A 25,670-nucleotide genomic window follows, 5' to 3' on the forward strand; every position below is an offset into this window, starting at 1 on the left:
AAGATACCTGCCGAGTTCCTTAAAAAACTATGTGCAAGTGTAACTAGGAGAGTTGATGCTGTTTTAAAGGCAAAGGGTAGTTACAAAAAAATATTCATTTGATTCAGATTTTCTTCTGTTTACTTACTTTCCATTTTGTTAAATGATAAAAATATTAACCTGTCTATTTTTGAAAGCATTCCTACTTTACAGCGTTTTTTCACACCTGCCTAAAAACCTTTGCACAGTAATAATATATATATATATATATATATATATATATATATATATATATATATATAATATTATACAATTTATATATATATGTTATAAACACAAATTTAAAAATGCACCCAAATAGATTGGGATCCACTTGAGTAAGTCTGTGACACAACTTGTTTCCATTGACCCCCGGCACAGATGTGCAAGTGCACTGACTGAGGGATGTGGGAAACTATGTTATTCATTGGCATTATCCATCACTGTAACTCAGGACTAGCCAATAAAGTAGTTAGATGTGTAAAATGCAGGTGCGAATCACATGTCTCCATTCTAGTGACTAGACCATCAGAATACCAGATTCAGCGGTATAGATCTGCTGGTTGCTTATCACTGGTTCTAGTCACTTGTGAGCGTTATGAACACTTTTACTCCTGTGGGAATCTGTATCTTATTCGCTACATATTGGGTCCTGAAAATCTTTAAATAATCAAAATTAACAACCGATAGCATCTCATGCTGAGTTCATGCAATAGATCATGACTGCCATGATTTGCTCATTGGTTTTGGCCAGTTTGCATGCTGATGTATGAGTAGCCATATTACATGATATAAGCCTAGTATAGGTATCCATGTGATGGGTACTTATTGTAATCTGCTTTAGGCTACTGTAATAGCATTTTAAGGAACAATGGCTCTTTACTGCATTTACAAACTGTAAAATACAGGATTGTGTGCATTGGCAATACAATGTCGGGCTAAACAGTGTTCAAAAGTTGTATACATGCTAATTTCATATTCCAAAATGTAATTTGCTAACATGGAAAATTTATCTGCAAAGTAGTGCTAATGACATTAATGCAAGGCGTTAAACCCATTACTTTATTTATATATATTTGTACAATGGAGAAATGATCAAATTAAACTATTTGGGACCTGCCTCTTCCATAACCCTATTCAGTTGAGACCAGGGGATGGACTGCATTGTCTGTGTATACCTGACACTGCAGTTGTGTTGTTACATGCCTTTTCTGTCCGCTACACAATTCTTCACGTTTCACTCACCTTCTTATCAAACAGAGGGCAATGCACACAGACACTGTGTTTGCAATCTTGACATCTGTGAACACAACTGGTCAATGCTCTTAACACGTGAGTAATGGGTGCCACAAGATCTATCTGGGTTTCAAACAGACAACCCATACTAAAGGTTGTGAGGAATGTGCCCTCAAGCCTGAAACTGAGAAGGTGTGCATGCACAAGTAGCTGGAACACTTTTAGGAATCATAAACCCAGAATATCTCACCAAACTATGGCGTGTTACCAAACTAAGGCAAATACTGAATGTCATGAAATATGTTGTTATATTGAAAATTTACAACAAAAGTATCCTTTTTATATTTGAGAAATAAGTATATTTAATGGATGTAAATTTAGGTTTGAGGTAACGTTTGCTTTCTATAGATTCAGATGAAGTATAAGAGTAGTTTCTGTTAGTATCACTTTCCATTTCACATTGAAAACACAATTAGCCTCTTAATTTAAAAGTTTTAAAACTTGGTGGTTAATGTTCTTTAGAAAGTACAAGGACATTTCTCCAAACAGCTTTCAGAAGGTATATTTTATAATCGAGGAGAAGAAAAAACAATAATTTAAAGAAGTCATGTTTTTTGTTTATGATGAAAGTTAAAAGGGTGGTATGACAATGAAAAATCAGTGTATTCATTATTCATTGAATATCTGTAAATGTCTAATTAGGTGTTTAGTGTTTGTCATAAAACACATGGTTTTCCCAAAAATACTAATTTCATAAGTCTCAAAAGTAAATTATATATATATATATATATATATATATATATATATATATAGTCTACAGAATTCTTCATACTCTCTTTTAAGAAATTGTGTTAGTTTATTTTGTTTGGTAACTTATTTGACCAAAAAAAAATTGCATAAATTATATTTATGCTCCATTTCTATCAACATTAAGAATCTGGACTGGATAATTATTACATTGTTGACCTGTACACAGGGAGTATATTAACAGAGCAGACTGGGTAGGTGGCCCTCCACCATTTGCTAGCCCACAAAGTTTGTGAAGTATGAAAGTCTTATCTCCCCTAACACAAAGAAGAAAGAATGTGATTAACAGTGAAAGGCATTGTTTTAGTTATTAGTCCTTTCTGCCAGTGAATTTAATCAGTCACACAAAAGATCCTTTTATCAGTAATTCCTTTATGGAAGATTTTGACAACGGATTTCTTCCTTTGTTTATTAAGAGCACGTTAAATTGAAGTCAGAAGAGCTAGATTTCTCCCACTGGAAACTATTCTTTTCAAGGAGGCCTCAGCAATGATGAGATTTTTTTTTCTTTAACAATTATCCAAATTGTCAACGATAGTGAGTATCATTATATCTGTATGGGAAGTAGTAAAAGTTTAATAGTAAACTAGATTGGATCCCTAAAGGATTTTACTCAGCAAAATTATTCAAGGCAAGGGAAAACTTAGGCTGCACTGGTATGTAAAGCAGAATAGATTCTATTTCCTCTTTGTGGCTCTAAATAGAGAGAGGGAGATGAACATTAGCAAATTCTGCTCCGTGCACATAGCTCCCCTGATATCCCGTTGATTTGTTACGACTTGGATATATTTTCCCCGGTTATTTAAAGGCCCTTTCATTTCCCGTTCTGGTAAAGAAAAGGCTCCTGTGCATTGCATGGCGTGTGTTTAGGTCCCTGTTTTAAAAGGACAGCAGCATAAAATATCACTGATTTTGTATGTGATTGTAAATATTAAACAATACTGGATGGGGCCAGTTCTTCTTGATTGCATCGCCATGTCACACATTGTGTAGTCTTATTTTATCCTGGGATAGCCAAAACATATCTACCCACCTGTCATAAAACTAAAACTCCATTACATGTAAGGTGTGTGGTAAACAGGTATGTTATAGACAGCGCTCGTGATATATACTAAGGGCCTTCACATAAAACAGTCTGGTTTTATGAGAATAACAACCAGATGTAATTGGCTTTAAGGTTTTTCTATTGCTTGACTGGGTATTATCTTATCATCTGATAAGCTTGATTTAAAATACTGGGTAAAAAAAAAGGGGAAAATGTGTATGCCGATTACATATGTTGTTGAAATAAAGCATCGATTGATGCCAACAAAATATCATGAGGAAGAAATTCTAGCCAAACTAAACATTACAATTTAATGAAGTATCATTTAGGGAGCTGAGGTGAAATCGGTTTTGTTGATATCTTTAGATGGGCTTCACAAGACATGTTCTTAAGTAGACTGAGTAAACTTGAGGAGACTGTGGAGTTTCAGCTGATATGTCTAAAAATGATGCATGGGCCAGACAGCAAACAAATGACATTTTCATCTGAACTGAAATTCATGGGAACTACTATAGCCCGTAAGAATCACAACTGAAAGTGCTGTATAAAAAGGCAGTATATATATATACCGTATTGGCTCGAATATAGGCCGCACTTTTTTCCCCCACTTTAAGTTTTTAAAGTGGGGGTGCGGCCTATATTCGGGCTCTAGCGCCCGACGCCCGGGACATGCAGTCCCGGGCGCCGGGCAGGCAGCGGGGTTAAGATACAGATCCCCCGCAGCGGTGCAGGGGACCTGCATCCTACTCCCCGATACGCTCAGACAGCCTCCCCTGCCAGCACTTCCCACGGGGGGGGGTGCCGGCACGGGAGGTTATCTAAGCGTTTTACCTCTGCCCACCCCCGACTTACCGGAGCAGACTCCCGGGTGTCTTGCGGGGCCGGCGGGAGACATTTACGCAATACGCGCATGCAACTTCCGGTACCGGTACCGGAAGTTGCATACGCGTATTGCGTAGATGTCCCTCGCCGGCCCCGCAAGACACCCGGGAGTCTGCTCCGGTAAGTCGAGGAGGGGGGGGCAGAGGAGGACAGCGGCAGCGGATCTCGGGGAGGGAGGACAGCGGCAGCGGATCTCGGGGAGGGAGGACAGCGGCAGCGGATCTCGGGGAGGGAGGACAGCGGCAGCGGATCTCGGGGAGGGAGGACAGCGGCAGCGTATCGCGGGGAGGGAGGACAGCGGCAGCGTATCTCGGGGAGGGAGGACAGTGGCAGCATATCTCGGGGAGGGAGGACAGTGGCAGCGTATCTCGGGGGGGGGGGCAGAGTGGCAGCATGTTTTTTTTGGTGCTTTTTTTAAAGAAAAAAAACTTTTTCTTTAAAAAAGCACCAAACTTTTAGGGTGCGGCCTATATACGGGGGCGGCCTATATCCGAGCCAATACGGTATATATATATATATATATACCGTATTTGCTCGATTATAAGACGAGGTTTTTTTCAGAGCAAATGCTCTGAAAAATACCCCTCGTCTTATAATCGGGGTCGTCTTCTAATCAGACCTCAAATAGAGGTCTGATTAGGAGACTAAGATCCAGATCCCCCGCACCGCTGCAGGGGACCTGGATCCTCCTGTCGTCGCCCCCCCCCACTTACCGGTGCTTCCGGAGGTGAAGTTGGCAGTGGGGGTTTGTATGCGTCCGTCGCAAATACCTTCCCCGACTGTCAGAGATCAGAGTTCCAGAGTTCCTGATCTCTGACAGCCGGGGAAGGTATTTGCGACGGACGCATACAAACCCCCGCTGCCAACTCCACCTCCTTCCGGCTGCCGCGGAATGAGACGTCAACCCGCTGCCCCGGCAATACAGCAGGAAATTGGAAGCACCGGTAAGTAAGTGCGTGTGCGTGTGCGTGTGCGTGTGTAGGGCATTTCTGGAATGCCTTACACCCCTATATGCCACTCTGGCACTTAGGGGGTTAAAAGGCATATTATGGGGCAGAGTGGCATATAGGGAGGTATAAGGCATTTCAGGAGGCAGAGTGGCGTTAAGGGGGCATTTAATAGTGCACTCTGCCTCCTGAAATGCCTTATACCTCCCTATATGCCACTCTGCCCCATAATATGCCTTTTAACCCCCTAAATGCCAGAGTGGCATATAGGGGTATAAGGCATTTCTGGAGGCAGAGTGCTCTATATGATGCCTTTTAACTCCCTTAATGCCACTCTGCCTCCTGGAATGCCTTATACCTCCCTATATGCCACTCTGCCCCATAATATGCATTTTAACCCCCTAAATGCCAGAATGGGATATAGGGGTATAAGGCATTTCTGGAGGCAGAGTGGCACATAGGGGGTCAAAAGGCATACCATGGGGCACAGTGGCATATAGAGGGTTAAAAGGCATATCATGGGCCACAGTGCCATATTGGTGTGGCAAGCCTGGGGGCAGATGTGCGTAACTGGGGGACAGGTTGGAAAATACAAGAAATAAAAACAAAAAAAAATATCTTTTTCTCAATCATAGCTTTTATTAAAAAAAATAGTTTACATGAATTAACATTTACTGGTAAAACTTTTTTCCTTTAGGGTCGTCTTATATTCAGGCTTTTTCTTTTTTTCCTAAGTTAATATTCAGATTTTGGGGGGTCGTCTTATAATCAGGGTCGTCTTATAATCGAGCAAATACGGTATATATATATATATATATATATATATATATATATATATATATATATACAATTATTGAAAGGGCTACAAGCAAGTACTAAACAGACCCATTTCAATAGGAGTTCCCACAACTATAGGGACCACAGCGGTCGCAACTGTCGACGGGGCCTGTGCCTCTAGGAGGCCCGAGGCGACCCAATGCGACCCCTTGTTCCTGTCTGCTCGAACCGGTTAAAAATTGTTTAGAAGTGCCCTTCTAAACTATTTTGAATTGGCACGGGGAGACAGGAACTTAGTGAAATCAAGACTGCTTGCACAGGGGCAGGCGGGCCAGGGGGGGTGTTTGTATACATGTATGTATGTGAGCATGGATGTCTTTGTGTAAGTGTGTGAGCATGGATGTCAGTGTTTAAGTGTGTATAAGCATGGATGTGTAATTGTGTGAGCATGCATATATAATTGTGTATGTGTGTGGGCATAGATGTGTAATTGTGTCTATTGTTGTATGTATGTATGTATGCATGTTGGAAGGGGGACAAGGGACTAAGAAGACACAAACACGTTGTTTGGGGGCAATGATGGCACAAACAAAATGTTTGGGGCAAATCTGGCACTGTGGGAAATGTTGCTTGGTAGCATGTCGCACCAGGTCCCTGCGGTTTCTAGTTATGCCCCTCCTTACAACCCTTATTAAATCAACATAAACAGGGTTATTTCTAACATTAGAAGGTCGGCCAGCAACACCAAAGTGGTATTTAGTTCTGTAAACATGTATGTTGTCATTCTTCACTTGAAACATCAATGAGGTGGTAGGTCAAGTGTTTCCACCGTTGTGGTTGAGTAAGTGTTAAAGGAGTAATGAGATAACCCATTGCAAAAGTCAAAACTCCTACCTGGAAATTACAAATCTATCTGTTAAATAAATCATTTTTCCTGATTTAAGCTGGTTATGCCTGCTTTTTTTCCTGTGACAGTGCCTGTCAAAGTTGTTAGATTGGTGCTGGCGTGCAGTGGCCTGTAACTGGGCTGAGATAAGCAGGAGCCTTAAACCCCTCAGGCAAGTGGGAGATAGAAAAAACTTATAAGAACTGCTGAAGAGGAAGAGAAATGTGGTTTGTACTTCTTTACTTCTGCTTTTTTTTCTTTTAAAAGATTACAAACTTTTTTTGGCAGTTTGATCCAGCCTACTTCTGCTTTCACAAAGAGACAACTTTTATTTATTAACTCACTTATTTTATAATACCAGTACACTAACATTGCTTAGATATTCCTCGGAATAACATTGTGGAACATCCTTTTAGCAATATTTTACTTTCCAGTCACGTTGTAGAAGAATGCTGACACAAGAGTGCCAGGGCTTTGAAAGGCAAATTGCTAAAAAGCCAAGCCACACTCAAATAGTTTAAGGGATTTAATGTCACAGTTTTATTTTTTATATTAAATTTTGAAGTATGTATTGGCACACAGTGAGAAACAAATCCTATCACTGTCAGCTGGCCAAAAGAGGATGTCAAAGATACAGTTAAACATGTAGGTTTTTTTAAGTACATCACATATAGATCAAGCTAACCATATGTATAGATCAAGGCTGTGAAGGTTATTAGAGTAGCAATATGTTATTTGTATGCCTGTCACTATATGTTTATGTATATAATGTAGATGTCTTAAAGTCTCTATTAATACAAGATCATCCACATGCCCGGGTACTGTTCAGCGAAAGTAATGTAACTCACTCACAGGAAAAAATACCATTGTACAGTGCTATACAATATAATGGCGCTATATAATCCGATAAATAATAATAATAATAATGTTTCAGCTCTGAGACTCTTTATCAATGCATCTCAGCGCATTTATGTGTACGTGTCAAGACAAAAGACCATATTCTCAATCAAGAGAGTCAGAGGCTTAGGTGTAACTTTAAGTTTTACTTCATCGAGATTGTGATAGATAAGTGGAATAGCCTTCCAGCAGAAGTGTTAGTGGCTAACACAGTGAGGGAATTTAAACATGCATGGGATAGATGTATTAGTACCTTGAACATAAGACAAGAGCAAGGACTAAATAATGTTTTAGGTTTCTTACAGCAGGAAAAAAGGCTGACTTTGAATTGTTCGCATTTGCCATTTTATGTTTTTATGTTTCTGGTGCAATATAGATCTTGATGTGCACAGTATGTAACATTAGGTGACTTCCCCTAAAGCGAAAAGGATTGACTTTACAGGAAATGTTTTATAAATAACGGTGAATATATTTTTAATGGCTAGATAAGTTTCCTAATGTTCCTATTGTTGATAATACTCTCAAACCGACATGCTCTTTCTTTTCTGCAGACAAAAACCGTGCCTTCAAGAAAAAAAATAATACAATAAAATATAACGTACCTCTCCATGAGCCTCCGGCGTTGGAGTGAAAAACAGGTTCTGTCCTATAACGAGCAGCTTCCTTCTCTACAAGTTTCTTTTTTAGATATTGAAACACTTTCAAGCTTTTCGAATACGATTTGTCAGTTTCGGCCCAATTAGTTGGATTTCCAACCACAGTCACAGTGTCTACTAATTAAAAAAATGACATTGCTCTCTGTAAAGAGCAGAGCTACAAGAATATCATAAATAGCACAGCAGTGAGAAATGATGAAATGAGCAGATCCGGTTGAGTGAAATGTGGTTTGAAATTGCCTTGCACAACGGATATCCTTTGTTAAACTTTTTTTGTCTGTGTTACTGTTATCTTTCTGTAGCCTGTAGCTCATTGCATCAGATTATAACATTAACCCATGTTGTGTACAAAGTTAATTCACTGAGTGTTTAGAGAGTTAATAATTAGTTTTTCTCTTTTAGGTGGGGGGATGTACTTAATGCGTTTTCCAAATTATCCAAATTCTTAAGACCACAAATATTTAAATGTTTTGGCTGAAAAAAAATATTATAAAAACAAGTCCCATTCAGTATTTATATAACCTCTTTTAGCTTCACTATTATATGACATGAAAGCCAATATTTACATATTGGACCATAAACAAAGTTCATGGGTTTTAAATTCATAGATTGTAGCAGAGCCTTTTCCAGAACATGGTTGTTAACCACTATATCGACATATAAAACCAGGATTGGTAACATTCCTCCCAGGAGACGTAACAGCATAAATTATATAAGTGACTTTAGCACAAGAGCCTAGTTGAAATGCACAATATAGGTAATGTTGGTATTTTGTATGAATGAGTAAGTGTAAATGAGCAAATTAATATTTGTGAATAAATATGAGTGAATGAATGAGTTTGTGTGTGATAGCATGGATGTGTAAGTGAGGGGCAAATATGGCACAGGCAGGCTGTTTGGGTCAAAGATGACACAAGCAGGCTGTTTGGGTCAAAAGATGGTACAGGCAAGCCGTTTGGGTCAAAAGATGGTACAGGCAAGCTATTTGAGGTGAAGATGGCAAAGACAGGCTGTTTGTGGGGAAAAAATGGCACATGCAGGCTGTTTGAGGCAAAAATAGCACAGGCAGGCTGATTGGGGCAAAGATGGCACAAGCAGGCTGATTGGGAAAAAGAAGGCACAAAGAGCCTGTTTGGGGAAAAGATGGCACAGAGAGGCTATTTGCGCCAAAGATGGCGCAGAGAGGTTTTTTGGGGGACCAAATGCGGAGTCCTTTGCGTTCAGTCTGGGTGTTAGGTAGGTCCTATGTGTGCAGTTTGGGTGCCAGGGCAAGGTATGACTTATTCAGTTGATCTATACCCGCAATGCTATATTTCCACGTGTTGAGTTTTTTTTATCTATACCTTAACTACATTAGCAAAAAAAAAAAAAAAAAAAAGAGGTATGGTACAGTGAAGGAGAGGACAAAGGGACTCTGGAGGCTCCACAGGGGTGGCCTGCACAGGGTGCCTAAACACCTTATGCCGGCCCTGATTACGACTTGCACTCCATTCAGGCCACTAACTGGACCTGCTTCATTCATTTGCAATGCGATCGGCATAGTCATGTAGAGTATTTGTACCTACCACAGTGGAAACAGTGGAGAAGCTGGGAGTATAAAAATGTTGTTAAAATGTGACTGTAACAATAAAGTGCATTTCTTGGTCCAATATAGTTTTTCAGATGAAGCCTTTAACTTTAGTAACACCACACAAAAAATAAAAATATAACTGGTGTAATAAATTATAAGAAGTAAATTATTACTGCGTTGCTGCATGCAGTTTTTGAAAACAAGTAAATGATAGAAGGCCTTTACATTTCGCTTCTTGAGTTACTGAATACAGACTAGCATGTTTGGAATGTGCATCAGGCAAGCCGGACATATGCCAGTGGGCTGGAGCCAAATGGTGCCGCTTATTTAGGTTTACTGCCAGTCATGAAGAAAATCCAGCCTTTCAGTGAGCAGCTATCTACTAAATACATGCAAGCACAAGAACGTATTTTGTGGGCAATTGGCCTTAAAAGCACCAAGCCCCATTTTCATTCCAGTCTGCCCCTGTGCCCTACAGCAAACATGGGAACTGAATTGTTAACATACGATCACCTTATACCAAAATTAATACAGACAAAAATTCCTATAAAATTTCACCTGGCCACTACATTTTGCGTGTGGAGGCACACAGGTGGCAAAGTATTTGTAGATATTGTTACAACCCTTACAATAAACAGTTTTATATAAAACAATAACTAATTCATTTTGTCCAATTTACTATTGGGTACATGCAAGATATATCTCAGTAAGCACAGGCCATCCTAGACAAAAAAGAGGAACAGAAATATATGTAGCACAATAACTATGTTTTTGCTGCCATTGGTGAATAGCTTGGTTCAGTGACTGAGCCCAACAGCCTGCAGAGAAGGTTCATCTGTTTGTCAGAATATTATTATTGAAGCACGTTCACATAAACAGGAGTCTAATATTCTCGTTTTTTTGCTTGCTTCTCCTGCTGTATCCCTCCTCCCATGAAGAAAATGACTCTTAATCAGCTTGTCATTCTTTACAACAACAGTTTTTATAATCTGTGGATGGTACTGTACAGCTCTTTTATTGCTTCATGTGATTTTAAAGACAACTGGATTTAATTTACTCTGTGAAAAGATGCAGACAGCTGCTGCCTCAGATTCCCAGTCTTCAATCTGTGTCCTATTGAAGTAGTGGAATTGGCTTCAGGTAAGAGATAAATACAGTGGTTCACAGACTGTTATAAAGAAAGGGGGGAAAGTGAAGTGCATTAAAGGTTCAGTCGCTGTTCCTTAAAACCCAACTAGATTTTTCTTAAATAATTGAATTAAACGTCTGTAAATAAATCCTCTGCAAATTAAGTAAAAAAGTGTCTGTGGTTAATTGAATGGGCTGAACTACAGGCCTGGAAGGCAAATTCTACAATTTGGTAGTTAAATAATAGAAACTGGTGTATTACTAAATCTAGAAGGACCTTCCGTGTTTGTTTCCCAACATTGTTCTGTCATCTTTGTGATTGGTTTCAAAATTTACTGGCATTTGTAAAAAGGACTTGCAGCACTTGAAGAACAAGAAGAGCAAACAGAAGAAGCGGAGCTGCGGGAAACGAGACAGAGACATGGAAATGGTCAGCGGAGAAGATAGGGAGACATGGAGAGAGAGGATTAGAGAAAGTGAATGAGTGAGAGAGAGCATGAGCGAGAATGTGAGAGTATAAAAAAGTGAATGAGGATGATTGAAAATGGATTCAGCTTAGAAACGGAACAACAAATTTGTTGTCAGAAAACAAATGGACTACCGTATTTTTGGTCCATTTGCACAACTCCTGTACATACATCGATTAAAATGCATATTTCAGGGGTGCACATACCACTACAATGTTATTATTAAAAATAAAAAAATAATTTGTGAGAAGTCTACCATCTCTCCATCAATAGGAAAAAAAACTGTTTAAATGATAATAGTTTGGCGTAAAACACATATCCATTAAAGGTCCACTGCTTTCCATGGGAATTGGTGTTGATCTCAGTAGGAAATGCCATAAAGTAAGTAAACCCTTGAGTCTTTTAACTCCTTTTGCTGCTTTACCTTATGTATATATCAGCACTTGGATCTAAAAATACACACTGCTCAGTCTAACATTAAGCACATACTTTACATTAAGAAACACATTACAGACAATAATAAATACTGTGAGAGGATTGCCCTAGGGGGCTTACTAAGCATAACTACATAGACGGGAGAAGATTAATATGTACAGTGACACCGTCGCCGTATGCGTCCGTCGCAAATACCTTCCCCGACTGTCAGAGATCAGAGTTCCAGAGTTCCTGATCTCTGACAGCCGGGGAAGGTATTTGCGACGGACGCATACAAACCCCCGCTGCCAACTCCACCTCCTTCCGGCTGCCGCGGAATGAGACGTCAACCCGCTGCCCCGGCAATACAGCAGGAAATTGGAAGCACCGGTAAGTAAGTGCGTGTGCGTGTGCGTGTGCGTGTGTAGGGCATTTCTGGAATGCCTTACACCCCTATATGCCACTCTGGCACTTAGGGGGTTAAAAGGCATATTATGGGGCAGAGTGGCATATAGGGAGGTATAAGGCATTTCAGGAGGCAGAGTGGCGTTAAGGGGGCATTTAATAGTGCACTCTGCCTCCTGAAATGCCTTATACCTCCCTATATGCCACTCTGCCCCATAATATGCCTTTTAACCCCCTAAATGCCAGAGTGGCATATAGGGGTATAAGGCATTTCTGGAGGCAGAGTGCTCTATATGATGCCTTTTAACTCCCTTAATGCCACTCTGCCTCCTGGAATGCCTTATACCTCCCTATATGCCACTCTGCCCCATAATATGCATTTTAACCCCCTAAATGCCAGAATGGGATATAGGGGTATAAGGCATTTCTGGAGGCAGAGTGGCACATAGGGGGTCAAAAGGCATACCATGGGGCACAGTGGCATATAGAGGGTTAAAAGGCATATCATGGGCCACAGTGCCATATTGGTGTGGCAAGCCTGGGGGCAGATGTGCGTAACTGGGGGACAGGTTGGAAAATACAAGAAATAAAAACAAAAAAAAATATCTTTTTCTCAATCATAGCTTTTATTAAAAAAAATAGTTTACATGAATTAACATTTACTGGTAAAACTTTTTTCCTTTAGGGTCGTCTTATATTCAGGCTTTTTCTTTTTTTCCTAAGTTAATATTCAGATTTTGGGGGGTCGTCTTATAATCAGGGTCGTCTTATAATCGAGCAAATACGGTATATATATATATATATATATATATATATATATATATATATATATATATATATACAATTATTGAAAGGGCTACAAGCAAGTACTAAACAGACCCATTTCAATAGGAGTTCCCACAACTATAGGGACCACAGCGGTCGCAACTGTCGACGGGGCCTGTGCCTCTAGGAGGCCCGAGGCGACCCAATGCGACCCCTTGTTCCTGTCTGCTCGAACCGGTTAAAAATTGTTTAGAAGTGCCCTTCTAAACTATTTTGAATTGGCACGGGGAGACAGGAACTTAGTGAAATCAAGACTGCTTGCACAGGGGCAGGCGGGCCAGGGGGGGTGTTTGTATACATGTATGTATGTGAGCATGGATGTCTTTGTGTAAGTGTGTGAGCATGGATGTCAGTGTTTAAGTGTGTATAAGCATGGATGTGTAATTGTGTGAGCATGCATATATAATTGTGTATGTGTGTGGGCATAGATGTGTAATTGTGTCTATTGTTGTATGTATGTATGTATGCATGTTGGAAGGGGGACAAGGGACTAAGAAGACACAAACACGTTGTTTGGGGGCAATGATGGCACAAACAAAATGTTTGGGGCAAATCTGGCACTGTGGGAAATGTTGCTTGGTAGCATGTCGCACCAGGTCCCTGCGGTTTCTAGTTATGCCCCTCCTTACAACCCTTATTAAATCAACATAAACAGGGTTATTTCTAACATTAGAAGGTCGGCCAGCAACACCAAAGTGGTATTTAGTTCTGTAAACATGTATGTTGTCATTCTTCACTTGAAACATCAATGAGGTGGTAGGTCAAGTGTTTCCACCGTTGTGGTTGAGTAAGTGTTAAAGGAGTAATGAGATAACCCATTGCAAAAGTCAAAACTCCTACCTGGAAATTACAAATCTATCTGTTAAATAAATCATTTTTCCTGATTTAAGCTGGTTATGCCTGCTTTTTTTCCTGTGACAGTGCCTGTCAAAGTTGTTAGATTGGTGCTGGCGTGCAGTGGCCTGTAACTGGGCTGAGATAAGCAGGAGCCTTAAACCCCTCAGGCAAGTGGGAGATAGAAAAAACTTATAAGAACTGCTGAAGAGGAAGAGAAATGTGGTTTGTACTTCTTTACTTCTGCTTTTTTTTCTTTTAAAAGATTACAAACTTTTTTTGGCAGTTTGATCCAGCCTACTTCTGCTTTCACAAAGAGACAACTTTTATTTATTAACTCACTTATTTTATAATACCAGTACACTAACATTGCTTAGATATTCCTCGGAATAACATTGTGGAACATCCTTTTAGCAATATTTTACTTTCCAGTCACGTTGTAGAAGAATGCTGACACAAGAGTGCCAGGGCTTTGAAAGGCAAATTGCTAAAAAGCCAAGCCACACTCAAATAGTTTAAGGGATTTAATGTCACAGTTTTATTTTTTATATTAAATTTTGAAGTATGTATTGGCACACAGTGAGAAACAAATCCTATCACTGTCAGCTGGCCAAAAGAGGATGTCAAAGATACAGTTAAACATGTAGGTTTTTTTAAGTACATCACATATAGATCAAGCTAACCATATGTATAGATCAAGGCTGTGAAGGTTATTAGAGTAGCAATATGTTATTTGTATGCCTGTCACTATATGTTTATGTATATAATGTAGATGTCTTAAAGTCTCTATTAATACAAGATCATCCACATGCCCGGGTACTGTTCAGCGAAAGTAATGTAACTCACTCACAGGAAAAAATACCATTGTACAGTGCTATACAATATAATGGCGCTATATAATCCGATAAATAATAATAATAATAATGTTTCAGCTCTGAGACTCTTTATCAATGCATCTCAGCGCATTTATGTGTACGTGTCAAGACAAAAGACCATATTCTCAATCAAGAGAGTCAGAGGCTTAGGTGTAACTTTAAGTTTTACTTCATCGAGATTGTGATAGATAAGTGGAATAGCCTTCCAGCAGAAGTGTTAGTGGCTAACACAGTGAGGGAATTTAAACATGCATGGGATAGATGTATTAGTACCTTGAACATAAGACAAGAGCAAGGACTAAATAATGTTTTAGGTTTCTTACAGCAGGAAAAAAGGCTGACTTTGAATTGTTCGCATTTGCCATTTTATGTTTTTATGTTTCTGGTGCAATATAGATCTTGATGTGCACAGTATGTAACATTAGGTGACTTCCCCTAAAGCGAAAAGGATTGACTTTACAGGAAATGTTTTATAAATAACGGTGAATATATTTTTAATGGCTAGATAAGTTTCCTAATGTTCCTATTGTTGATAATACTCTCAAACCGACATGCTCTTTCTTTTCTGCAGACAAAAACCGTGCCTTCAAGAAAAAAAATAATACAATAAAATATAACGTACCTCTCCATGAGCCTCCGGCGTTGGAGTGAAAAACAGGTTCTGTCCTATAACGAGCAGCTTCCTTCTCTACAAGTTTCTTTTTTAGATATTGAAACACTTTCAAGCTTTTCGAATACGATTTGTCAGTTTCGGCCCAATTAGTTGGATTTCCAACCACAGTCACAGTGTCTACTAATTAAAAAAATGACATTGCTCTCTGTAAAGAGCAGAGCTACAAGAATATCATAAATAGCACAGCAGTGAGAAATGATGAAATGAGCAGATCCGGTTGAGTGAAATGTGGTTTGAAATTGCCTTGCACAACGGATATCCTTTGTTAAACTTTTTTTGTCTGTGTTACTGTTATCTTTCTGTAGCCTGTAGCTCATTGCATCAGATTATAACATTAACCCATGTTGTGTACAAAGTTAATTCACTGAGTGTTTAGAGAGTTAATAATTAGTTTTTCTCTTTTAGGTGGGGGGATGTACTTAATGCGTTTTCCAAATTATCCAAATTCTTAAGACCACAAATATTTAAATGTTTTGGCTGAAAAAAAATATTATAAAAACAAGTCCCATTCAGTATTTATATAACCTCTTTTAGCTTCACTATTATATGACATGAAAGCCAATATTTACATATTGGACCATAAACAAAGTTCATGGGTTTTAAATTCATAGATTGTAGCAGAGCCTTTTCCAGAACATGGTTGTTAACCACTATATCGACATATAAAACCAGGATTGGTAACATTCCTCCCAGGAGACGTAACAGCATAAATTATATAAGTGACTTTAGCACAAGAGCCTAGTTGAAATGCACAATATAGGTAATGTTGGTATTTTGTATGAATGAGTAAGTGTAAATGAGCAAATTAATATTTGTGAATAAATATGAGTGAATGAATGAGTTTGTGTGTGATAGCATGGATGTGTAAGTGAGGGGCAAATATGGCACAGGCAGGCTGTTTGGGTCAAAGATGACACAAGCAGGCTGTTTGGGTCAAAAGATGGTACAGGCAAGCCGTTTGGGTCAAAAGATGGTACAGGCAAGCTATTTGAGGTGAAGATGGCAAAGACAGGCTGTTTGTGGGGAAAAAATGGCACATGCAGGCTGTTTGAGGCAAAAATAGCACAGGCAGGCTGATTGGGGCAAAGATGGCACAAGCAGGCTGATTGGGAAAAAGAAGGCACAAAGAGCCTGTTTGGGGAAAAGATGGCACAGAGAGGCTATTTGCGCCAAAGATGGCGCAGAGAGGTTTTTTGGGGGACCAAATGCGGAGTCCTTTGCGTTCAGTCTGGGTGTTAGGTAGGTCCTATGTGTGCAGTTTGGGTGCCAGGGCAAGGTATGACTTATTCAGTTGATCTATACCCGCAATGCTATATTTCCACGTGTTGAGTTTTTTTTATCTATACCTTAACTACATTAGCAAAAAAAAAAAAAAAAAAAGAGGTATGGTACAGTGAAGGAGAGGACAAAGGGACTCTGGAGGCTCCACAGGGGTGGCCTGCACAGGGTGCCTAAACACCTTATGCCGGCCCTGATTACGACTTGCACTCCATTCAGGCCACTAACTGGACCTGCTTCATTCATTTGCAATGCGATCGGCATAGTCATGTAGAGTATTTGTACCTACCACAGTGGAAACAGTGGAGAAGCTGGGAGTATAAAAATGTTGTTAAAATGTGACTGTAACAATAAAGTGCATTTCTTGGTCCAATATAGTTTTTCAGATGAAGCCTTTAACTTTAGTAACACCACACAAAAAATAAAAATATAACTGGTGTAATAAATTATAAGAAGTAAATTATTACTGCGTTGCTGCATGCAGTTTTTGAAAACAAGTAAATGATAGAAGGCCTTTACATTTCGCTTCTTGAGTTACTGAATACAGACTAGCATGTTTGGAATGTGCATCAGGCAAGCCGGACATATGCCAGTGGGCTGGAGCCAAATGGTGCCGCTTATTTAGGTTTACTGCCAGTCATGAAGAAAATCCAGCCTTTCAGTGAGCAGCTATCTACTAAATACATGCAAGCACAAGAACGTATTTTGTGGGCAATTGGCCTTAAAAGCACCAAGCCCCATTTTCATTCCAGTCTGCCCCTGTGCCCTACAGCAAACATGGGAACTGAATTGTTAACATACGATCACCTTATACCAAAATTAATACAGACAAAAATTCCTATAAAATTTCACCTGGCCACTACATTTTGCGTGTGGAGGCACACAGGTGGCAAAGTATTTGTAGATATTGTTACAACCCTTACAATAAACAGTTTTATATAAAACAATAACTAATTCATTTTGTCCAATTTACTATTGGGTACATGCAAGATATATCTCAGTAAGCACAGGCCATCCTAGACAAAAAAGAGGAACAGAAATATATGTAGCACAATAACTATGTTTTTGCTGCCATTGGTGAATAGCTTGGTTCAGTGACTGAGCCCAACAGCCTGCAGAGAAGGTTCATCTGTTTGTCAGAATATTATTATTGAAGCACGTTCACATAAACAGGAGTCTAATATTCTCGTTTTTTTGCTTGCTTCTCCTGCTGTATCCCTCCTCCCATGAAGAAAATGACTCTTAATCAGCTTGTCATTCTTTACAACAACAGTTTTTATAATCTGTGGATGGTACTGTACAGCTCTTTTATTGCTTCATGTGATTTTAAAGACAACTGGATTTAATTTACTCTGTGAAAAGATGCAGACAGCTGCTGCCTCAGATTCCCAGTCTTCAATCTGTGTCCTATTGAAGTAGTGGAATTGGCTTCAGGTAAGAGATAAATACAGTGGTTCACAGACTGTTATAAAGAAAGGGGGGAAAGTGAAGTGCATTAAAGGTTCAGTCGCTGTTCCTTAAAACCCAACTAGATTTTTCTTAAATAATTGAATTAAACGTCTGTAAATAAATCCTCTGCAAATTAAGTAAAAAAGTGTCTGTGGTTAATTGAATGGGCTGAACTACAGGCCTGGAAGGCAAATTCTACAATTTGGTAGTTAAATAATAGAAACTGGTGTATTACTAAATCTAGAAGGACCTTCCGTGTTTGTTTCCCAACATTGTTCTGTCATCTTTGTGATTGGTTTCAAAATTTACTGGCATTTGTAAAAAGGACTTGCAGCACTTGAAGAACAAGAAGAGCAAACAGAAGAAGCGGAGCTGCGGGAAACGAGACAGAGACATGGAAATGGTCAGCGGAGAAGATAGGGAGACATGGAGAGAGAGGATTAGAGAAAGTGAATGAGTGAGAGAGAGCATGAGCGAGAATGTGAGAGTATAAAAAAGTGAATGAGGATGATTGAAAATGGATTCAGCTTAGAAACGGAACAACAAATTTGTTGTCAGAAAACAAATGGACTACCGTATTTTTGGTCCATTTGCACAACTCCTGTACATACATCGATTAAAATGCATATTTCAGGGGTGCACATACCACTACAATGTTATTATTAAAAATAAAAAAATAATTTGTGAGAAGTCTACCATCTCTCCATCAATAGGAAAAAAAACTGTTTAAATGATAATAGTTTGGCGTAAAACACATATCCATTAAAGGTCCACTGCTTTCCATGGGAATTGGTGTTGATCTCAGTAGGAAATGCCATAAAGTAAGTAAACCCTTGAGTCTTTTAACTCCTTTTGCTGCTTTACCTTATGTATATATCAGCACTTGGATCTAAAAATACACACTGCTCAGTCTAACATTAAGCACATACTTTACATTAAGAAACACATTACAGACAATAATAAATACTGTGAGAGGATTGCCCTAGGGGGCTTACTAAGCATAACTACATAGACGGGAGAAGATTAATATGTACAGTGACACCTTTAAGCCCCAGGGACATGTTGTGCATGGATGAGGTGCAAATTATGTGTGTGGGTCCCTGGGGTGATGCATTTGGACGGCACTCCAGTTTTTGCAAGAGACTGGATAAATGCATGATCTAGTCCAGGATTCTTAAAACGCCTGCATCAGGTACAGGTGATGGACATTTAAACTCCCTCAAGGAACAGATGCAGATGGACTGTTGAGGGAAGAGAAAATTCCCCCCGTGCTCCCAGGGTAAGGATAGGCCCTGAAGAAGAATCCATGATCCACATGTGGCATTACCTGCCTAGACCTGTGTGTGCTGTCTGTGGAGGTTTCCCTGAGGCTGGCTTAGCTGGGACTAGCAGGGAGGCTGAAATAGGTGAGCGTTAAAACTAATTAATCTGGGCTAGCAGACTATACATCAGAGTGTACTCTAATTGGGAGCTAGGCTTCGTATTTATGATTTTGTTTTGGATTTTTTCATGTGTAAATAAAAGTCACGGTACATAGTGATAGAGGAGACGGTAGGAAATGCAACCCTCAACTAATTTATCAGATAATATAACTTTCAACTTCACCTCTTGTTGCCTTTACCCTTGCAAAGCCTCCACACTCTAAAGTGCAGATGTGGTATGGTTTCTAATGTCCAAAGTCTGAATGATACGTTTTTATGAAAGCAGCTCCCAAATACCTCTCATCCCTCACATACAAATCCTTCCCACAAGAGAAGTCTCACATCTTTGCCTTTAAATGTCTTTATAGAACTGCCACTGTCTTAAGGCCTTCACTAACTTTCAGAGCAGACAACACAAAGCACCAAACTCAAGTACTTTAAGTTCAGCAAATGGTCCTGCTTTCTCGTACTGGTACATTTTAAAGAAGAAATACATTTAAAAAAATTAAGTGTACAATCATGGGTACATCACCACCAAATACCAAATTATTGTTTTACATATCGTGCCTCCCAATTAAACAAGCATCAGTTCATCTATACATTGTAATATAATAAAGTAGTTGTGGTGCATGTTTCTGTATATTAACATCTATATATGCAAATCACATAGTTTATGTTGTGTACGTGGTTTCTGTTTTTTATTTGCCTGTGTATCAGCTTGTTGGATGTATTCATTACGAACATTTACACATTTGTTTTATCTTTTTCTTAAAAAAATTATTTCCTAGAAAAGTGGTAGAGTGTAGCAATGAGGACCATTACCGAATTATTATCATTTAAAATGCAATAATTGCAAAATATATTGCCATGAAGGAAAGCAATGATCCTCACTGTAGCCATCATTAACTTGAGAAATGGTGTTTATTTTATGACACAAAACAGAAACACATAGGCCCAGATTAGCCTATCACATTGTATCCAGTTGGACCAAAGCCTCACTTATTATTTTTGAACATGAAGCACAAATAATAAATTCCATATACCTCTGTGTCCCATTATTAAATACAAGCCACCATACTTGCTTACGTCTATTCAAAATGTCTTACTTCGAAGAAAACTTTAGTATAACTATATAACAATTAGAGCGTCCTTTTCACTATAGTAATACCACATATATAAGATTATAAGAAAAATGATTAAATTACCTTGTTATGCCCCTACTCTTTGGCGTTTAATATTTTATCAATTTGAGTATTTTTATCTCACCCACTTGAAAGAAAACGAGCCCTACATTAAGATCAGTTTACTTCTCTAAGTCTTAACCCAAGGTGTACTACTAAGGATTATACAACATACGCTTGCTGTCTGGCAGTGAAAGTAGTCATATTTCTGTGACGGGGGCCCAGTATAGTGTATCTATAATTATCATAGGTAAGGTAATATATAAGTTTGATCTTTTAAAAATAATTGTGCAACAGGTTTGCATATGCAAGTTCTTCACACCTGCTTTCCAAAACAGAATTATATACTTTTAGCACCTGTGGCCAACAGCGTGTGATATGCTGCCTGTCATTCAAACCTTCGAGCTAGTAATTTTACTCCAGGGTCCTGCAACTTTGATGTTGCTGACTTGGGATATCTGATACTAAAACTGCACAGATACGAGCAGTGGGAAGTGTGTATATATATATATATATATATATATAATGAACTACTTCTAAAAGAATGTGAGCTTCATCAGTTCCCCACTTATGCTTTTTTATGTAAAAAATAAATTTAACTAACCAATGTCTGTTGCACGATACTAAAATATAACAACCCAATAAAATTACAAGCAACAGATTTGGTTTCATGCCCTCTTGTGGATTTTGTGTAGCTCAAATAAAGCAAATTTACAGTGACACTTATCTCAGTGCTTTGTCTTATCAATAGATCACTTTGCTACTTAACGCTTGTACTATTTAGATTTTATTTTGGGACATTCTTTTTGCTTATTATGGTTCTGGGTTGTTTGTGATTTCATTTTCCTGGGACTGTATAGATCATGTACCTATTATTTTTATGCTAACTTTTAGGTATTGCTATACACAATGGTGCTGATATAATAACTTTTTGTAAATATATGTTTGGTGCAGAAATTGCAATATGAAAATAAAGGGGAAAAAAGGTACTTTAACCCCAAAGGTAACTACTGTTTGAAAAATACCAGACACAATTCTTAATAATACTTATTGTCCTTTCATTTAACTCCACATTATTTTATTTGTTAGCACATACTGTATAAGAATCAATTTGCCTTGTAGGTAGCTGTGTGCCATGCATTCTCATGAACTATTTAAAATATATACTATTGTTGAAAAGAAAGCACTTCACGAGGAAGTTTTTGCATATGACAACAAACAGTGTCATCTTTGTGACAACTGCAGAATTCAAGGACACATGGGGACTACTGCTTGCAGAAGGGAAGCGGAGGAATCACAATCCACCACTTGTATTCACAATACAAAAACAAAATCAAAGTGACCGAGAGAAAACAATTATTGAATTTCACATAAAATGTGCAGACATTTAAATGTTCTACAAAAATTTAGAAAATCAGTAAATTATTTGTTAATTTGTAAACGTGTTAATAGACTTATAGAAACTTTAATTTATATTTCCAAAATATCTAAAAGAAATTAGTGACGTTCATTGATTTTCTAGTGGGGGAAGGACATCTGAACAGTGTGACCATTGAACTAAGTTGTTGTTCCTGACGCTATATAATTATTCTGCTGCTTTATCCAGTGTCTCAGATGGACTAAGGAACTAAGGTGTCTTAATACCCTTTGGGAAACTGCTACTAAGATGTCTAAGATTTTGACCTCAACTTTGCTTTCTGTTTGCTTTATGACTACCAAAGGCTACATTATAATCCCATGGATTCTTAACCATAACGTATTGGTATTGAGTCTTTCTATTAGGTAAACATACCACTAGTGGTACTTGATTGGGAAAAAAAAGGTAGAAAAACTTGACTACTACACAGTATTTAATACACAGATAATATCTCATGGGCTTTCACTTAATGAGGGAACATTTGGCATACAGTATACTGTAGATTGCATATCAAAGTTTTATTTATAGCTAAAACATAGCCATAAAGCATGGTGCTGTAATGTTTTGTACAGTTTCGCATGGCTCATGATAACCTCACACTGTAGTCATTGAAAGAAATTACATTGCAGAGTACATAAAAAGTGTATGGTAGACCGCTGAAAAATAATCCTACGCGGAGAGGTGCTTAATACTTAATTATGGCACAGGGAAAAAAATCTCTTATGTTAAAAGCTAGACAATATGTTTGATGTACTGGCATTTGAGCAAATGTATTTAATAATATATAATGTGCCATGGCCATCAGCATGGTCGCTAGCGTAGAGGAAAGACACAAAAGCTATATAAGCAGTATATACACTTTTAGATATAGGAAATTTAAACATAGCAAAACAAAAAAATACACCTCATTTTCCTTTTCAACCACATAAAGGTGTGAATATTCCTTTGGGATTTGCACATTATCTCAGCTGGAAAGAGCAGAGTAGCTGTGATATATTTTAATCAACACTTTGTGAAAGTATAAAATAGCATCAGGGAGGCAGATTTCATCTGAAAGACTGACAGTGACCATAACTTCCTAGGCTTTCAAAGTCAGTTTTCCATTCCCAACGCAGCATTTCCCCCGCACACAATTGATGCATAGCAACTGAAGGACAATTACAAGTGACTGCATATCACTTTGCATCTATTGGCAATGGCACGTTAATTCCCTGACAGATTAAGAAATTACTGCTAATGCCACTCACTGCCTCTGAGTTTAACGGAACAGTCTGGCACTGAGAAGTCTCACACTGCTCCTTACTTACAGGGAATGGCGCTTCTTTATAATCAACCATACAACCCTGTCATCTGTATTGATCATGGGTAAAATGAGATCATCTGAAGTTTATGTCTTGGGGTATGCATGTGATTGTCGTGCTTTTACTTTAATTTTCCCCTCGTCTCACATTCTTAAAAAAATCTAAATTTGTAAAGCTCTTTAGCTTGCCAGTGTCAGTAATCTGTTTCACTGACTAAATGGAGGAATTGAATGGATTACAAAAATGTCTTATAGGGAAAATGATTTCCAATATAATCTCCTTTCATTTAGTGAGTACTTCCAAATAAACCAGTTATACACATACCCGAAAATACCCGATAACCCCGGGACTCTGGGTTAGTTGCTTCAAACCCAGCATTATCAGAATCAAGAATACACCAAAATAGTCCTCTCACATACAGAAAATGTATGTTAACTTTGACGTAAAACTGTGAATTCTACAAAATTATGTATAATAACAAATAAATGATAAATAACATATATAATAACAAAATAAAGTTGTGTTAACTTGTTAAAACCCTGAATTGTACAAAATGTTTCATTTAAAATCTAGTTATTGTTCAGCTCTAGGTTTCCTTCACATAAGAAAAGCAAGAAAAGTAGGAACTTCCTACAACTGATTATATAAATGATTTATTTAAATCTGCGAAGAAGAACTGCATAGTCCTCGATTGTTTAAATATAATTCCGAACACACATCAGTATATTTTGCAGGATTCTCCCTAAACACCATCCATCAATTCTTCTAAATATTTGTCGTGTGCTGTGTCAGATTTATTTTTCTGAAATGCGTTTCTCTTACTCTCCCACAACAGGTTATTAGATATCTTTTATCTGTATGTGCATAGATAGGAAGAAGAAAGTGATTTGTGGAGTTATCTATTATGTGAAATAATCAAGATTAATGAGTCCTTGGGCACTTACTGAACACCCTGAAAATTGTATTGTTCAGGTTTACCACACTGCCTGTCTGAAGAGGCTTGTTAGTAGCACAACATTGTATATTAAAATAGAGATATGGGAAACAGAAGTACTTCAAAAACTAAGCTCTTTATTATTTTTATCTAACACTTTGAAGAGATTGCTGGTAACATTTGTATCCAATGAACCCAGAAGACAGCTAAAGCAATTCCATATAAATAATGGCTAAATTGTTCTGTACCTCATGAAATCACCCTAAAAAAACCCAAATCCTTAGATTATGTGTATTATACACTTGTATAAAAAGTCATTATGAATTTTTGAGTAACCCCTGGAGCATTTTAATAAGTTACATATACTGTTAAAAAATGTCGTATGGAAAAAATCATCTAAAAGATGAATAAAGCTTCATCAAGGATACTTACAAAATCATATGATCTTTACTGTAGTAATATAGCAATATATTCTCAACATTCTACGTGGTCCCTATTTGTTTAGGAAAGTCCCAACTAATGTCCTGACATTATTCTTTCGTAACCAACCAGGTAAAATGTTGGTAAGTGTGGAAGAATGAGCAATTAGTTTATTAACCATGTGTTCACCTCAAAGGACTAAATATTGAAATCCATTTTGTAAGGAAAACTATGCTACTTGAAAAGACATCTTGGAAGTATTTTAGTCTTTTTAAGCTTACATGAAACATTTTTGTGTTGCTGGGCTGATGCAGCATTTTTGTGCTAAATGTGTACCTCAGGGTACTTTTAATGGGGCCTGGAGGTGCTTGGTTTGAACACCCTTTTACAAGGGGTAATTGGTTGGAGAAAGGATGGCAACAACTGATCTAAGGAAAGTATTTGCCAATAAACAACAATAAAAATCAATAACGGCATCCTCAACTGAATAATTATTTTCTGGTATATAAAGACATCTTACAAAGAGGAAATAAAATCAACAGGACAGTAGAACAAACAATGAAGTTACAATTGAGCAAAAAAAATAGCAGAGACATAATAAATATTATCCAATAACCTGCTAGTAGACTCATCAAGTAAGATTCAGGAACGTTCCTCTGGGCATTTTGGAATGATGAACACAGATACATTTTTTTTGCCATCAGCTCATCTTAACTCTTGGGTTCTTAAGTGGTTAATGAGCCATCTTGAAGCTTCAGTGAGCTCTGCCTGTCTGTATTCAAGATGACACCAATATACTAACTACTCATTCTTTTACCCTTCTAAAAGGGTCAATGACAAGCTCAATCATATGTTCATCCAGCGTTCAGTATTCCACGCCTGTTATTACTTGTTGACTTTTTGTCTTGGTGGTAACCTATAATTTAA

General features: G+C 38.1%; 1 protein-coding gene across 17 annotated transcripts in view; it reads right to left on the reverse strand.

The window, feature by feature from the left end:
- CELF2 (CUGBP Elav-like family member 2) overlaps nucleotides 1–25,670 on the reverse strand; it is a 231,510-nt gene that overhangs the window by 148,972 nt on the left and 56,868 nt on the right. The window contains exon 1 of one of the 17 annotated variants that reach the window (XM_053465236.1): nucleotides 8,098–8,839. The exons of the other annotated variants lie outside the window; for them this stretch is intronic. Within the exon in view, the coding sequence (XP_053321211.1) occupies nucleotides 8,098–8,105 (8 nt within the window). The 5' untranslated portion in view covers nucleotides 8,106–8,839. Of the gene's footprint in view, nucleotides 1–8,097; nucleotides 8,840–25,670 lie in introns of those variants that run through there. 17 annotated transcript variants of the gene reach the window in all.

Source organism: Spea bombifrons, chromosome 4 (assembly GCF_027358695.1).
Source record: "Spea bombifrons isolate aSpeBom1 chromosome 4, aSpeBom1.2.pri, whole genome shotgun sequence".
NCBI lineage: Eukaryota > Metazoa > Chordata > Amphibia > Anura > Pelobatidae > Spea > Spea bombifrons.